The sequence below is a fragment of the Protopterus annectens genome, chromosome 8.part0, assembly GCF_019279795.1.
Source record: "Protopterus annectens isolate FY-2018-M chromosome 8.part0, PAN1.0, whole genome shotgun sequence".
NCBI classification, from domain to species: Eukaryota; Metazoa; Chordata; order Ceratodontiformes; family Protopteridae; genus Protopterus; species Protopterus annectens.
Window position 1 is genome coordinate 134,328,974 of NC_056741.1, and position 15,000 is coordinate 134,343,973.

Here is a 15,000-nt window from a genome sequence, read left to right on the forward strand (position 1 = left end):
TGGTATATGTAGAGAGAAAGTCAGGGAAGAGAATTAGATGTCATTAAGGAAGTAAGGGAAGAAGGGAGAGTAAGGAAGTATACGGAACTGAAACATATCTGTTCACATTTAGGGATATAGTTTATCCTGGATTTGAGCAAGAAGTGAGCCAGTTTTTAGCTATGAAATCTTTCAGAATGGTTTTGAAAGGCGGGAGTGAGGGTATACACCTAATAGATACAGGTGAGGAGTTCCCAGCGTTAGCAACCTTGTATGAGTGCAGACAATGCCCAGCTAATTTGCTAGGTTTGTGGACAGTCAGGAGATTTTGGTCACTTGATCTCAATGACAGACTAGGAATATAGTTATGTACAATGTTTTTAGTGCTGGGCAGGAGATGGATGATGGATCATTTTATAGGATGTAAGAAGTTATGTATATGTTAGCTGATGTGGCAATTCTAACCAATTTAGCCTTTTCAGTACTAAACAGTGGTGGGTTCTGAAAGGGGTATGTGCTACAAATTTAGCAACTTTGTTATAGCATTGCTCAAGTTTTAATTTTTGTGACACCTGTCAGTTAAATAACACAATGAGGCTCACCTACTAACACTTAGGTGGCTTAAATAATAGTGATAGTCTCAAATACACTTGTAGAATGTCTTTAGTAAATAGGTCAGCTAGTGACTTCAAAAACTGAGCAGACTACTAAGGAAGTTGCAGGTTTATCAGTACTTAGTATCTTAGAGACCTCATAAATAATGCCACAAACTCCAATCTTAGTTCGAAAGTCACTTATATTAAAAAACAAAGAAATAAACATGGTTTAGCACTTTCATCTCAAACCTTAGGACTTCTTCAGAACCATTACTTACAAGTCAGAAACTCTATTAAATATTAAAATAAGGTACAGAATGACCAGTCATCAGGCACAATCACTTAAGAAGTAAAACTTAAAGAAATAGACAAAGTTAAACAATTTTAATACATTAAAAAAATCATTGAAACAGTAATTCATACAAAAACAATTAAGTGCATATAACTCAAATTAAAAATCTGTAGAGCAAATTGTGTGTTTAAATAAATTTTAAAAAGTTTTATTCAAAGTCTTATTGTAAGGTTAAAAAGTCTAAAAAGTGCTCAAGTATAAAGTGTGGAAGTAGGCTTCAATATGTGCCTTGTAAAGGTCTAGAAAGTGTACAGAGCTTGCTAGTGTAAAAGTTTAGCTGCTCTGGTTGTTAGAATGGGGGTAATGGATGTATATTAATTTTAAGCAAGGCATGTTGCAGCATTAAGTCATGGCTGCCATATTAGCTCTCTCCTCTCTAATTCTGCTTCCCATGCACCACCACCACCCTTAAGAGAGAAAAAGGAACACTTTCCAAGATACTAAACTGAAATATAGTATAGGTAGGGCATAATAAAGCATGCTTGGACAGTGCACTGTTGATGTTTCTCTTGTTGATAGCATACAAATGTTTGCAGATTCCTTTTCTTAACTGTCCTTCAGTTCTAAGTATGTAGGAATTCCTGCAACTATCACAAATAGTAAAATAAGCCACCCCTTTAGATGTACAATTTCTATCTCCTAAAATGATTTCTATAGTAGGAAACCCTACCTAAACCTTGTTCTTGTTTAAAATGTAAAAACACTAATTACATGCACCACATCTCTTTGTGCCAATTCCTTTATGCCTTGAAAGGTCTTTTTTAGGGTTTTCTAGTACACATTTCTAATTCCTGCCTGTTTTAAAGACAAACTTAGGTGCATCACCTAAAAAATGACAAAATCTCAAGTTACCTTTAAAAATACACCAGTTTTTGGCTAGTATCTTTTTAATTTCATTTGAATGAAACCCATAAGGTGATACCATAGAATTGATGCACCTGCTGTTTTTGAAAGAATTTGTGGGGGGAACAGGGATATCAGTTTGTTCTAACCCAAACAAGGGTTTATATTTATAAACAATTAAAACTTTGTAACTAATAAAATTACGAATGGAGAAAAAACACAGCTGAGGCCGAACTGTTGTCTAGCGCTTTCATTCCTTTATTGTTGCTAGGAACTTCATCAGAACTGTGGGTTTATATTTGTTTCCCCAGCCAATAGTAATTTCATTGCCTAACTTTTTCATAAGGTCTTGAGGGTACCCTCTTTCAGTCAACATACAGGTCAGCTTGTTAACCTTCACATTGAAGTTCACGGTATCTTAGCACATCCTAGCAGCTCTGACCAGTTGCCCCTTGAAAATGTTTCTTTTAGTATGCCATGGGTGGCAACTGTTGTATTCTAAATAGCTATTTGAGAATGTTGGTTCCCTAAAAATGGTGGCTCAAAAACATTCCTTATCCAAATTTTTGTATAGTGTGACATCAAGATAATTAATTTTGTGGTCAGAGTGTGTGTGGGTGAATTTGAGAAAAGCTGTTGTTTTTTTTTTTTTTTTTACTTCAGTCAAGGTAATACAGGTAGTGTCTGTTGTAATTCAGAGTATGGAGAATTATTTCTCCAAAATTTAAAGAATCTGAAAAGAAGACAGAGAAGTTCATATCTTGGATCAAATTAAATTCAAATACCACTTCAGGCATAAAAGGATTTGTTCTTAAGGAAGCCCTATGTTTGTGTAAAATAGCATAAGGTTGAAGCACCATAAGAGCTTGCAACTCAGCAACTCTTCTTGACTATGTCAATGAGCAAAACTGTTTTCCATGATACGAACCTCAAATCAGCCCGATGAGCTGGTTCAAATGGAGCAAGAGTTAATTTTTTTAAGATAACAGAGAGGGAAAACCTGTTTTCCAGGAGGCCTGGTATGTAACATCCCTTTCAAAATATTTTAACATGGGAATGCATTGAAATGGGATGATTCATAGGCAGACATACTAATATGGTTGTGTGCCTTGATAGAGGAGAAAGAAAGACCAGAGGACAGTAACTTACACTGACTAGAAAATCCATTTGCTAGTGTATGATTTCCTAGAGGCAAGTTTTATTCCTTGTACATACCTGCAGTACATCCTCAGAAAATACATGCCTAAAAGGTATTAAAATTCTATCATTCAGACAGTTAACTGAAGTTGTTTCAAGCTGGGGTGTATCAAACCCACACTGTCTTGTGTGATTAGGTTAAGTCTGTGAGGAAGTTTGTGGCAATTGCTCTTGGCTCTTTCCAAAAGAAGGGTCCAAAAGTCAATGATCTTTGGAAAGTCCTTCTGAATCTTCAGAATGACCTGGATATCAGTGGAAACAATAGAAAGGCATACAGTACCATTTGTGTCCAAGGAAATGTATATGCAGCTGTACTCCAGACCTTCTTGCATGGAGGACTACAGCAATATTTTGCTAGTGGACTGAGATGTATGGAGGCAAACATATCTAAATGAGGTGTTCCCCACAGCTGGTTCAATTCCTAGAAGGCCCACTGATTTGGATTCCATTTGTGAAGGTCTATCCTGGTCCTGCTCAACTTGTCTACCACAAACATTTGCTTTGATGGAATGCACGATGCCTGTAGAGAGAGATTGTATTGAAAATCTATATCCCAGGCTATTGTGGCAAGTCTGCAAATAGGGTAAGGTTTGGTTCACACATTTTTTTTTGTATAACATTACTTAGTGTTGTCTGTAACCACTTGTAATGGTCTTGGGACCCAAAAACGATTAAGAGAGTTGAAATCATTTATTACTGCTAACATCTTTTTTATGTTTATGTGTTTTAGTCTGTCTTTTTTGTAACAAAGACCTTGCACTTTTACTCTACAGCTACTGCTCCCCAAGCAAATTCTGAGGCATTTGCTATTACTGACTTGCTGGAGCTTGAAAAGAAAATGGAAGATCTGGATATATAAAAATAGTCTCTCCTACCAAAAAGTTCCCTTTTCACAAATCCCAAAACAGTTATATGAAATGTCAGGGATGTTGAAGTTTGGGACCATACATAGTCAGGTGCCACTGAATTTTTCTCAATATGAGTCTAGCTAGATCAGTCATGACAACCATGGATGCCACAAATCTTAGTATCCTGGAAAATTCCCCTTGCTGAGGCCTTGGACTGAGTGGAAAACTCAAGAGTAGTTCTAGGTATAGATCTACTTTTTCCAGTGAGAATAACTCATTGAAATGAGGTGTCTAGGAGTCACCCCAAAAAATAATTTTGTGAGAAGTAGTCAAGCAAGACTTTTGGAAGCTCTCCTGAAACCCAGCCTGTGAAGGAGATCTCTCACTCAAATGAGAGATCCCTGCCCTTTAAAAAAGACTCTAAAGATAAGCAAGTCATATAAATAAGGACATCTGTGAATACATTGCAATCTGTAGTAGGTTACCACTGGAACTATTTTATGAATACACTTGGAGCTGTGGATAACCCAAAAGGAAATGCAGAGAACTAAAAAAAATGATTAGGAAACATTTGAAATATGGAACCATAGAAATGTGATTATAAGCATCCTGTAAATCTGAGGTCACTAGGAAACTTAAATGGGAAAAGAGTTAACAGGTCATGCATGAAAGGATAACATTTTGAACTTTGTAACTTTAACAAACGGGAATCTTTATTTTGTATCAGAAACATTCTTAAGTGAAAACCTCCCCCCTTCCAATAAGGAAGAGCAGCTTCTATTACCTCTGAGTTAGCAGAGACTGAATAACAGGAGGGTTTTATTTGATGGATGTGGAATAGTCCCCTGGAAAGGAGGGAGAAATTCACACTGCTAACTGTATCTATGATGAAACACCCTTAGAATCCATTTGTCTGAGACTGTTGCAAAAAAGAAAAATGGAGAGCCAGATTTTGGGTGAGAATTAACATCTTGTCAGGGTGGGAAGATAGTCATTATTCTGAAGATAGTCATTTAGCATTGTTAGACTGCCCTTGTTTCTCAGAACTCCTCCCTTCTTTTTGGAGCCCCATTGCTTTTAAAAGTCTGCTTACCAGCAGCTTGTGTGTCTGATTATTTTGCTTTTTTTTGTAAAAAGATGCAGAAGTAGCTGTAAACCCTTGACAAATGTGGAGAAGGAAGACTCTGAATCAGCTTCTCTCTCGTCAAACTCTTTAAGCAGATGGTGCAAACACAACCTCATTATCTAAGGCAGAATTGAAAATGTCATACTTCACGTCCCCGGGAAGGTTTTGGGTATGCAACCAAGTAAACCTTTATCAAAACAATTCTGGTAGCAGCAGCTGTGGCAGGGGCATTAGTTGAATCTTAAGCACACTTCATACTCTGTTTAGCCTTATGAGATACAGATACAGTAAAATTACACATAGATGATTTTTCCTCAGGTGAGGAAAAAGTAGCCATAACATTCATCTAATTGTCAAAAGGAGCAAGCATAAATTAATATGCGGGCTTTGTAATTAAGAATTCTAAAAATAAATGTGGCAGAAGAGTACACTTTTCTTAAATCTTTTAAAGGCTTTCCCATCTTTGTCAAAAGGGGAGGGATTAGTATCAACAGAAGCTTGTGGTACTGGTAGCTAAGCTGAAGCCCTCCACCACCACCACCAGCAGAAAAAACAGAAAAAAATTGCATTAAAAGTTATTGTTTAAATAACAATTGACTTTTTGATTTTCTGTTTAGTTTTCAGTCCTAGGAATTCTACTCATGTGTGGAGATCTGAAGAGATCTTGAAAAAAACCCCTCAAATCAGCTTAATTTGAATACCAGGCTATTTTCAAAACAGCCTGGTATTACATGTCCTGACCACATTTTGAGTTTCTTCTCCACCATTTGCCATATGGCTCCGTGAAAATCCTGCAAAGCTCCAGCAAGAAGCAGTGTGGAGCCCTTTCTATTGGTTCAGGCTGCCTCAAATGACTGAGACAGTCAGTGCTGGTAAGAAGGAAGTGGCTAAAGTACAAGAGGAGACACAGGCATGGAAACAAGTTCTTATTTATCTTAAAGGTATATACATATATTTATTTCAGGAATTCTGCTTGCAATTGCCAGCATGTATGAATAAGGTGAGTATTTGTGAGTGTGTGTGTGTGTGTGTGTGTGTGTGTGTGTGTGTGTGTGTGTGTGTGTGTGTGTGTGTGTGTGTGTGTGTGTGTGTGTGTGTGTGTGTGTGTGTGTGTGTGTGTGTGTGTGTGTGTGTGTGTGTGTGTGTGTGTGTGTGTGTGTGTGAATGTATAAATGTATGGATGTATGTACACCTCCCAACTGTCCAGATTTTCTCACAATGTCCAGATTTTTGCCTATATTTTTTATCTGTTGCTTAATCATTGATGATTGAAGTCACTAAATAATGACAGACATTTGAGTTTCATAGGTTCATAGCTGTATAGTAGGCTAACAGCCACTACGCCCCTTAAAAGCCTAGCCATGTAACCCAAATGTGACCCACAGATTTGATTTATATTTGATTTAAAGGGGGGATTTACTGACTGATTCTAACCAACACAGACATAGCAGCCAGACCTGGGGTGAATTTTTGATCACCTACCCATTAGTCCAAGTTGCACTTAAATAAGGATAAGGAGAAACTCTGCTTCCCATGGACGGGAAGCCTGCTCCAGAGAATGGGAATTCTCTGAGAAACATATCTGTATCTATAACATGTCCTATTTATATTGCAAGAAAAAAATATGTCTTTTAATCTAGTAGTTCTGATGCTGTTTGTTTTGTGAATATGTAAAAGCTTCATCAAAACAGTCTCCTGGGATGCCTTGTATGCCAGACAAAGGTCACCTGTCAGAAGTCTGCATAATACCAAGTAAAGAGACAGGGTTTTGAGACGATCAGTGCAGGACATTGTGTTTGCTCCCTATATTCCTTTTGTAAAGGACTTTTTTGGACATTCCAGTTGCTGCTTGTGTCTGGTCAGGTACATAACAAAGGGGGCATTATACTCTATAATAGGTCTGATGAGGGCCAAGTACAGTGGTGTAATGACCTCTCCAGACCTAGATGCCATGCTCTTGCTTTTAAGTTGAGCAACATAGAAGGATTTGCTTATGACCTTAGACACATGTTAGTCAGAGGCTAGATTACTATTTACATGAGTTCTCAGATCCCTGAGTAGTGAATCAACTTTTAATTATGTCTTATTGATATGACAGGGGTGGGGTTTGGCTTAATGGACAAGGTAGTGTTTGCTTCAGTAAAGGCAGGTTTTTATTTTCCAACCCTCGGTTTGTGTTTATTTTGTTGGTTGTTTAGTTTCACATTCACACTGCACTGGTTTTGTTAATGGATAAAGTCTTTACCTCACTGCTACAAAGCATAAGGTCTGATTCTGACAGAACAAGGGTGTGGCATGATAGTTAATGTCTTTATCCTAGAGTTACATGGTGCAGGGTTTGTTTTTGATCTTTGGTTGTTGGAGGTTTGGCATGATAGTTAATGCCTTTATCCTAGAGTTACATGGTGCAGGGTTTGTTTTTGATCTTTGGTTGTTGGGGGTTTGGCATGATAGTTAATGTCTTTATCCTAGAGTTACAAGGTGCAGGGTTTGTTTTTGACCTCTGGTTGTTGGGTAGGCTTGTAATAGCCTGCAGACTAGTAACCTAGTATTTACCTATGTGTGAGTGTGAATTTGTACAGAGTTAAAATAAATTACTGTTACAAGTAGTCATGATTTTATATTCTTACAATCTGATATCCGAGGTATATCCAGTCAATAAAGCTAGCTGGCTTTAATTGTTCGGCAAGGAGTTGTCTGCAGAAGAAAGTGATACATTTGCTGAAATTTGTTCAAGTTAAGCAGTCAATTTTTTAGCTTTGCAAAGATAGTGTGCTTTTGTGTGAAGCCAGCGAATGGCTATTTTGAGACAATCAGATGTCTAATCAAGAAAACGGCTGTAAAGGAATATGGTGACTGTCTGTGACACAGTGGTTGATTATGAGTGGGAGAAGGTTTGCAGCGTACTTAAAAAGATCAAGTTTGTCATACCTTTTTTCACTTTCCATCACATTCAAACATCACCATTGTACTCAATAAGTGGTGGTCTGAACAGGAGGTATGTGATAAAAGATAAATATTGGCAGTGTGTTTCATTAGGTATTATCTGCAGTAAACAGCACTTTGTTCTCTTGTTGAGTTTTTAATTATTATTTCTTCTGTGTGGAGTGTGAATGTGTTCCCTGTACCTGTGTGGAGTTTGAATGTACTCCCTGTCTCTGTGTGGAATATGAATGTATTCCCTGTATCTGTGCAGAATATGAATGTCCTCCCTGTCTCTGTGTGGAGTTTGAATGTGCTCCCTGTATCTGTGTGGAGTGTGAAGGTACTCCCTGTATCTGTGTGGACTGTGAATGTACTCACTGTCTGTGTGTGGAGTGTGAATATACTCCCTGTTTCTGAGTGGAATATGAATGTACTCCCTGTCTCGGTGTGGAGTTTGAATGTGCTCCCTGTATCTGTGTGGTGGTTGAATGTACTCCCTGTCTCTGTGTGGAATATGAATGTAGTCCCTTTATCTGTATAGAATATGAATGTACTCCCTGTCTCTGTGTGGAGTTTGAATGTGCTCCCTGTATCTGTGTGGAGTGTGAATGTACTCGCTATCTCTGTGTGGAGTGTGAATGTACTCCTTGTCTCTCTGTGGAGTGTGAATGCACTCCCTGTCTCTGTGTGGAGTATGAATGTACTCCCTGTATCTGTGTGGAATATGAATGTACTCCCTGTCTCTGTATGGAGTTTGAATGTACTCCCTGTCTCTGTGTGGAGTGTGAATGTACTCGCTGTCTCTGTGTGGAGTTTGAATGTACTCCCTGTATCTGTGTGGAATATGAATGTACTCCCTGTCTCTGTGTGGAGTTTGAATGTACTCGCTGTCTCTGTGTGGAATATGAATGTACTCCCTGTCTCTGTATGGAGTTTGAATGTGCTCCCTGTCTCTCTGTGGAGTGTGAATATACTCCCTGTATCTGTGTGGAATATGAATGCACTCCCTGTCTCTGTGTGGAGTATGAATGTACTTCCTGTATCTGTGTGGAATATGAATGTACTCCCTGTCTCTGTATGGAGTTTGAATGTGCTCCCTGTCTCTGTGTGGAGTATGAATGTACTCGCTGTCTCTGTGTGGAGTATGAATGTACTCCCTGTCTCTGTGTGGAGTATGAATGTACTCCCTGTCTCTGTGTGGAGTGCGAATGTACTCCCTGTATCTGTGTGGAATATGAATGTACTCCCTGTCTCTGTGTGGAGTATGAATGTGCTCCCTGTATCTATGTGGAGTGTGAATGTGGTCTCTGTATCTGTGTGGAATATGAATGTACACCCTGTCTCTGTGTGGAATATGAATGTACTTGCGGTCTCTGTGTGGAGTGTGAATGTACTCCCTGTATCTGTGTGGAATATGAACGCACTCCCTGTCTCTCTGTGGAGTGTGAATATACTCCCTGTATCTCTGTGGAATATGAATGTACTCCCTGCCTCTGTGTGGAATGTGAATGTACTTCCTGTCTCTCTGTGGAGTATGAATGTGCTCCCTGTCTCTGTGTGGAGTGTGAATGTACTCCCTGTCTCTCTGTGGAGTGTGAATGTACTCTCTGTATCTGTGTGCAATATGAATGTACTCACTGTCCCTGTGTGGAGTGTGAATGTACTCTCTGTATCTGTGTGGAATATGAATGCACTCCCTGTCTCTCTGTGGAGTGTGAATATACTCCCTGTATCTGTGTGGAATATGAATGTGCTCCTTGTCTCTGTGTGGAGTGTGAATGTACTTCCTGTCTCTGTGTGGAGTTTGAATGTGCTCCCTGTATCTGTGTGGAGTGTGAATGTACTCCCTGTCTCTGTGTGGAATATGAATGTACTCCCTATATCTGTGTGGTGTGTGAATGCGCTTCCTGTGTCTGTGTGGAATATGAATGTACTCCCTGTCTCTTTGTGGAATATGAATGTACTCAATGTCTCTGTGTGGAGTTTGAATGTACTCTCTGTCTCTGTGTGGAGTATGAATGTACTCCCTGTATCTGTGTGGAAAATGAATGTACTCCCTGTCTCTGTGTGGAGTTTGAATGAGTTCCCTGTCTTTGTGTGGAGTTTGAATGTACTCGCTGTCTCTGTGTGGAGTATGAATGCACTCCCTGTCTCTGTGTGGAGTATGAATGTACTCCCTGTCTCTGTGTGTAGTTTGAATGTACTCCTTGTATCTGTGTGGAATATGAATGTACTCCCTGTCTCTGTGTGGAGTTTGAATGTACTCTCTGTATCTGTGTGGAGTACGAATGTACTCCCTGTCTTTCTGTGAAGTGTGAAAGTTCTCCCTGTCTCTGTGTGGAGTTTGAAAGTTCTTGCCGTCTCTCTCTGGAGTTTGAAGGTACTCCCTGTATCTTTGTGGAATATGAATGTACTCCCTGTATCTGTGTGGAGTGTGAATGTGCTCCCTGTATCTGTGTGGAATATGAATGTTCTCCCTGCATCTGTGTGGAGTGTGAATGTGCTCCCTGTATCTGTGTGGAATATGAATGTACTCCCTGTCTCTGTGTGGAATATGAATGTACTCCCTGTCTCTCTATGGAGTGTGAATGTACTCCCTGTCTCTGTGTGGAATATGAATGTACTCGCTGTCTCTGTGTGGAGTGTGAATGTACTCCCTGTCTCTGTTTGGAATATGAATGTACTCCATGTATCTGTTTGGAATATGAATGTACTCCCTGTCTCTGTGTGGAATATGAATGTACTCCCTGTCTCTGTGTGTAATGTGAATGTTCTCGCTGTTTCTCTGTGGAGTTTGAATGTACTCGCTGTCTCTGTGTGAAGTATGAATGTACTCCCTGTCTTGTGTGGAGTGTGAATGTTCTCCCTGTCTGTGTGTGGAATATGAATGTACTCCCTGTCTTTGTGTGGAGTGTGAATGTACTCTCCGTATCTGTGTGGAATATGAATGTACTCCCTGTCTCTGTGTGAAGTATGGATGTACTCCCTGTATCTGTATGGAATAGTAATGTACTCCCTGTCTCTGTGTGGAGTTTGAATGTGCTTCCTGTCTCTGTGTGGAGTGCGAAGGTATTCCCTGTCTCTGTGTGGAATATGAATGTACTCCCGGTCTCTGTTTGGAATATGAATGTATTCGTTGTCTCTGTGTGGAGTTTGAATGTACTCCCTGTCTCTGTGTGGAGTGTGAAGGTATTCCCTGTATCTGTGTGGAATATGAATGTACTCCCTGTCTCTGTGTGGAGTGTGAATGTCCTCCCTGTATCTGTGTGGAATATGAATGTACTCCCTGTCTCTGTGTGGAATATGAATGTACTCCCTGTCTCTTTGTGGAGTGTGAATGTACTCCCTGTCTCTGTGTGGAGTTTGAATGTACCCCTTGTCTCTGTGTGGAATATGAATGTACACCCTGACTCTGTGTGGAGTTTGAATGTTCTCCCTTTGTCTGTGTGGAGTATGAATGCACTCCCTGTCTCTGTGTGGAGTGTGAATGTACTCCCTGTATCTTTGTGGAATATGAATGTAATCCCTGTCTCTGTGTGGAATATGAATGTACTCCCTGTCTCTGTGTGGAGTGTGAATGTACTCCCTGTATCTGTGTGGAGTATGAATGTACTCCCTGTCTCTGTGTGGAATATGAATGTACTCCCTCTCTCTGTGTGGAGTGTGAATGTACACCGTCTCCATGTTTTTAGTGTTAATGTACTCTCTGTCCCTGTGCAAAGTATGAATGAACTCCATCTCTGTTTGGAATATGCAAGTACTCCTTGTGCTCCCTGTCTCCATGTGGAGTGGGAACATACTCTCTGTCTCTGTGTGGGGTATGAATGAATTCTCTCTGTCCATGTGGAGTGTGAATTTATTTCCTGTCTTGATGTGGAGTATGAATGTACTCCCTGTCCATGTGTGGAGTGCAAATGTACTCCCTATCCCTGTGCAGAGTATGAATGTACTCCCTGTCTTTTTGTAGTATAGAGAGTATGAATGTACTCCCTGTCTCTTTGTGGGCTATGAGTGTACTCCTTGTCTCTGTGTGGAGTTTGAATGTACTCCCTGTCTCTGTGTGGAGTACGAATTTATTCCCTGTCTCTGTGTGGAGTATGAATGTACTCCCTGTCTCTTTGTAGACTATGAGTGTACTTCTTGTCTCTGTGTGGAGTTTGAATTTATTCCCTGTCTCTGTGTGGAGTATGAATGTACTCCCTGTCTTTTTGTAGAGTATGAGTGTACTCCTTGTCTCTGTGTGGAGTATGAATGTACTCCCTGTCTCTTTGTGGAGTATGAGTGTACTCCTTGTCTCTGTGTGGAGTATGAATGTACTCCCTGTTTCCATATGGAGTATGAATGACCTTCCTATCTCTTAGTGGAATTTATCCATGTGCTTTGATATCTTCCTTTAGACCATCAGCTGTATAATATATGACTCTGGCCATTTGTAAATATACTTTCATCATAACTGAATATAACAGACATCATTCTGTTTGAAGGTGCAGGAAAGGGGGCACTATTCCTAGCTAGGCTTTATATATCTATATATTTGTCTTGTTAGTTTACTAAAGAACTAATATTTTCTTAGATTATAACATTAAGCTTTAGGCACAACTTATTTTTACTTGAAAGAAAAAATAAGGCTGTACTTTGCCTGTTACTTATGATTTTTTATTCATGCCATCATTAACAGTCATGAAAAAGTTCTAAGATGCATTTTGGAGCATTTAGAACCCAGGGATTTCTGGGTGCCTAGTACCACCAGATACTCAGCTTAATGCAGCTGCATCCTTCAGATGTATTGCAGCAAAATCTTGGCCAGTTAGGATGTGTTAGAAGCTTTGGGGGAGATCTAAAAATTAAGACAATGTGAAAAAGCAAGAAATAAATCTTTCTAAATGATGGGGAATTAGAATGAAGAGGGAAGGTGCACAGGGGAAGTGTTGAGGGGGACTAGTTGGCAACAGGGGACATCATGTAATTTTTTTTTAAGGGCTCCATTTCACCTAAGTCTGTCTTTGTTGATTACATACATGTGAGATGTATATAGTCAGTAAAGTGGCTATAGTGAACAAGTACATACTGTGGAAGTCTGTCGATGTTACTTAATGACCACATTTAGGACATTTACACGGGGCCTAGCACCCATGGCCCTTATGCACAGTGGTAGCAGAGAAATGCCTGGCACTCAATGTCCTTCTCTTTTGGGAAAACTTGGCTAGGTTTAGAAAGACCCCCCCCCCCCATTGTTAGCCTAGCAAACATCCATGAACTTATGAATTGGCTGTTTGACCACAGATAGTCATCAATGACCTGCTGTAATAGAGACCCATCCCATTTCAGCTATTCCCACCCATTCAGCTATTTCTTGCAGTCCCCTTATGTTGCTTTGAAGTCACCAGCCACTACTGATTAGCATTAACCCAGAGTTTAGCTGCTGCTGCATGATTTACCAAGGAAATCACTGCTGGGTCTCATCTAGAATTAGAAAATAAAAAATGTATAAGACTGTAGGACTTTATACAATCTAGCTGCTTTCTTAGGAACAGCAGACTATCTAGCAAGCAAGTTATTCCAATGCTGCAAGAACAAAAGACACTAGGTAGGTGCAGGAAATTCCAATTGTAATAGTGCATAATATATTTTTAATGACAGTAGAAGATCATTATATTCCACTGAAACAACTGATTCATTCTGGGTATAAAAAATCCTTGTAAGGATGTATCAAAAGAATCACTCTTTTCAGTCAAAATCAGAAACCTGAGGAAAGCACAGCAACTGTCCCATCACAATCATTTTCCTGGTCATTGTCCTGAAAATTCCGGTTTTGCTCTCTGCAAAAACACCAGAAATGGAAAAGTCAAGAGACAGAACTCACCCCTGAGCTAAGCCTAACAATTGAGTCCCATTCAAAGTAACTGACACAGGTAAGGACAAAGGTCAAACTTTTGCACTTTTTGACAGGATTTTGTAAAGAAGCAGACCTTTATGTGACAGACAAAACTACCCCAGAGAATGGGATTCCAGTCTGGTTAAGCAGATTCCCTGTTCCTTCTTCCAAGACTGACAACAGTGGTCCTCCCTTGCCTGCCAGGGTCACTCAAACATCTGCAAAGGGAACCAAGGAAAAAATATGAATGGTCCCTGAATGAAATAAGTCATTTTCATAGCCTGCTGAAGTGGCAAAAGCGGCTTAGAATTATTTTTTTCTTTTTTGGATGGAGGAAGGAAGAGTCAAAAAAACTGGGAAATTGGTCCATGGTGAAGCCAAAAAAAAAAGTTCCTTTTCTCTGGCAGCAGTAGTCAGAAGTAAGTTTTCCACTAAAAACATGGTGAAAAGTACTTTAAACATTTACCCCAGCCCCCAAACATAATTAACATAAAATTTAAACAAGAAAAATATGTTTCAAGTAGTCGGAACAACTTCTTTTCCTCAAAAGTAAAAAGTAACTTTCCTAATAAAAAGTGATTAAATGTCATATGACAGCCAATAAAAATACTTTCTCACAGAAAATTAAGGTGTGGAAGCCCCCCCCCTCCCCCGAAAGGAAGTTATCTGCCCAGCAATAAAGAACCATTAGTTGGCTATCAATCCTCGAAAGCCCACAAGAGCTTCACTTTTCAGTGGCAGGAAAGCTTTGAAGTACTTGGCTTCCAAATTCTCCTTTTCTTCAGCTCTGCTCAAGTTAGTTACTGGCTTGGGCACATGCAAAGTGCACTTAAGCTTTGTAAGCTGGCTGTTATATCCTTAGCAAGATGTAACCCATATAACTAAGGCTACTACAGCAGTGATCAAGTGATGAACATCTATAAGTACAAAAAGAATACACTCTACTCAGTGGATTAACACCTAATCAGTATATCAGTTAACTTTACTTGTGGGGAACCATTTTCACAAATATTCCTTAGCTATAAGATGCTATTGTAACAAACTTTATTTGATAATGACATCAAGAAAAAAACAACAGAAGGCAATATATGTTACACAGAAAACAGAAATAAAACATTAGTTAGTATATATTTACCACAATTCCCGTTAGTTTCGCTAAGGCGATCATTTTCTTGATTTCTAATGTATAGCCTGCAAGGAACTGGTTTTCTCATGGTAGTATCGGATGAAACATGTAACCCCAGATCCTGAAATAAATA

At 39.5% G+C, this 15,000-nt stretch overlaps 1 protein-coding gene across 1 annotated transcript in view; it reads right to left on the minus strand.

Annotated features, from left to right (window-relative positions):
• LOC122808674 (alpha-2-macroglobulin-like) overlaps window positions 1–15,000 on the minus strand; it is a 1,311,252-nt gene that overhangs the window by 258,985 nt on the left and 1,037,267 nt on the right. The window contains exon 13 of the mRNA XM_044079652.1: window positions 14,877–14,988. Within this exon, the coding sequence (XP_043935587.1) occupies window positions 14,877–14,988 (112 nt within the window). The remainder of the gene's footprint in view (window positions 1–14,876; window positions 14,989–15,000) is intronic.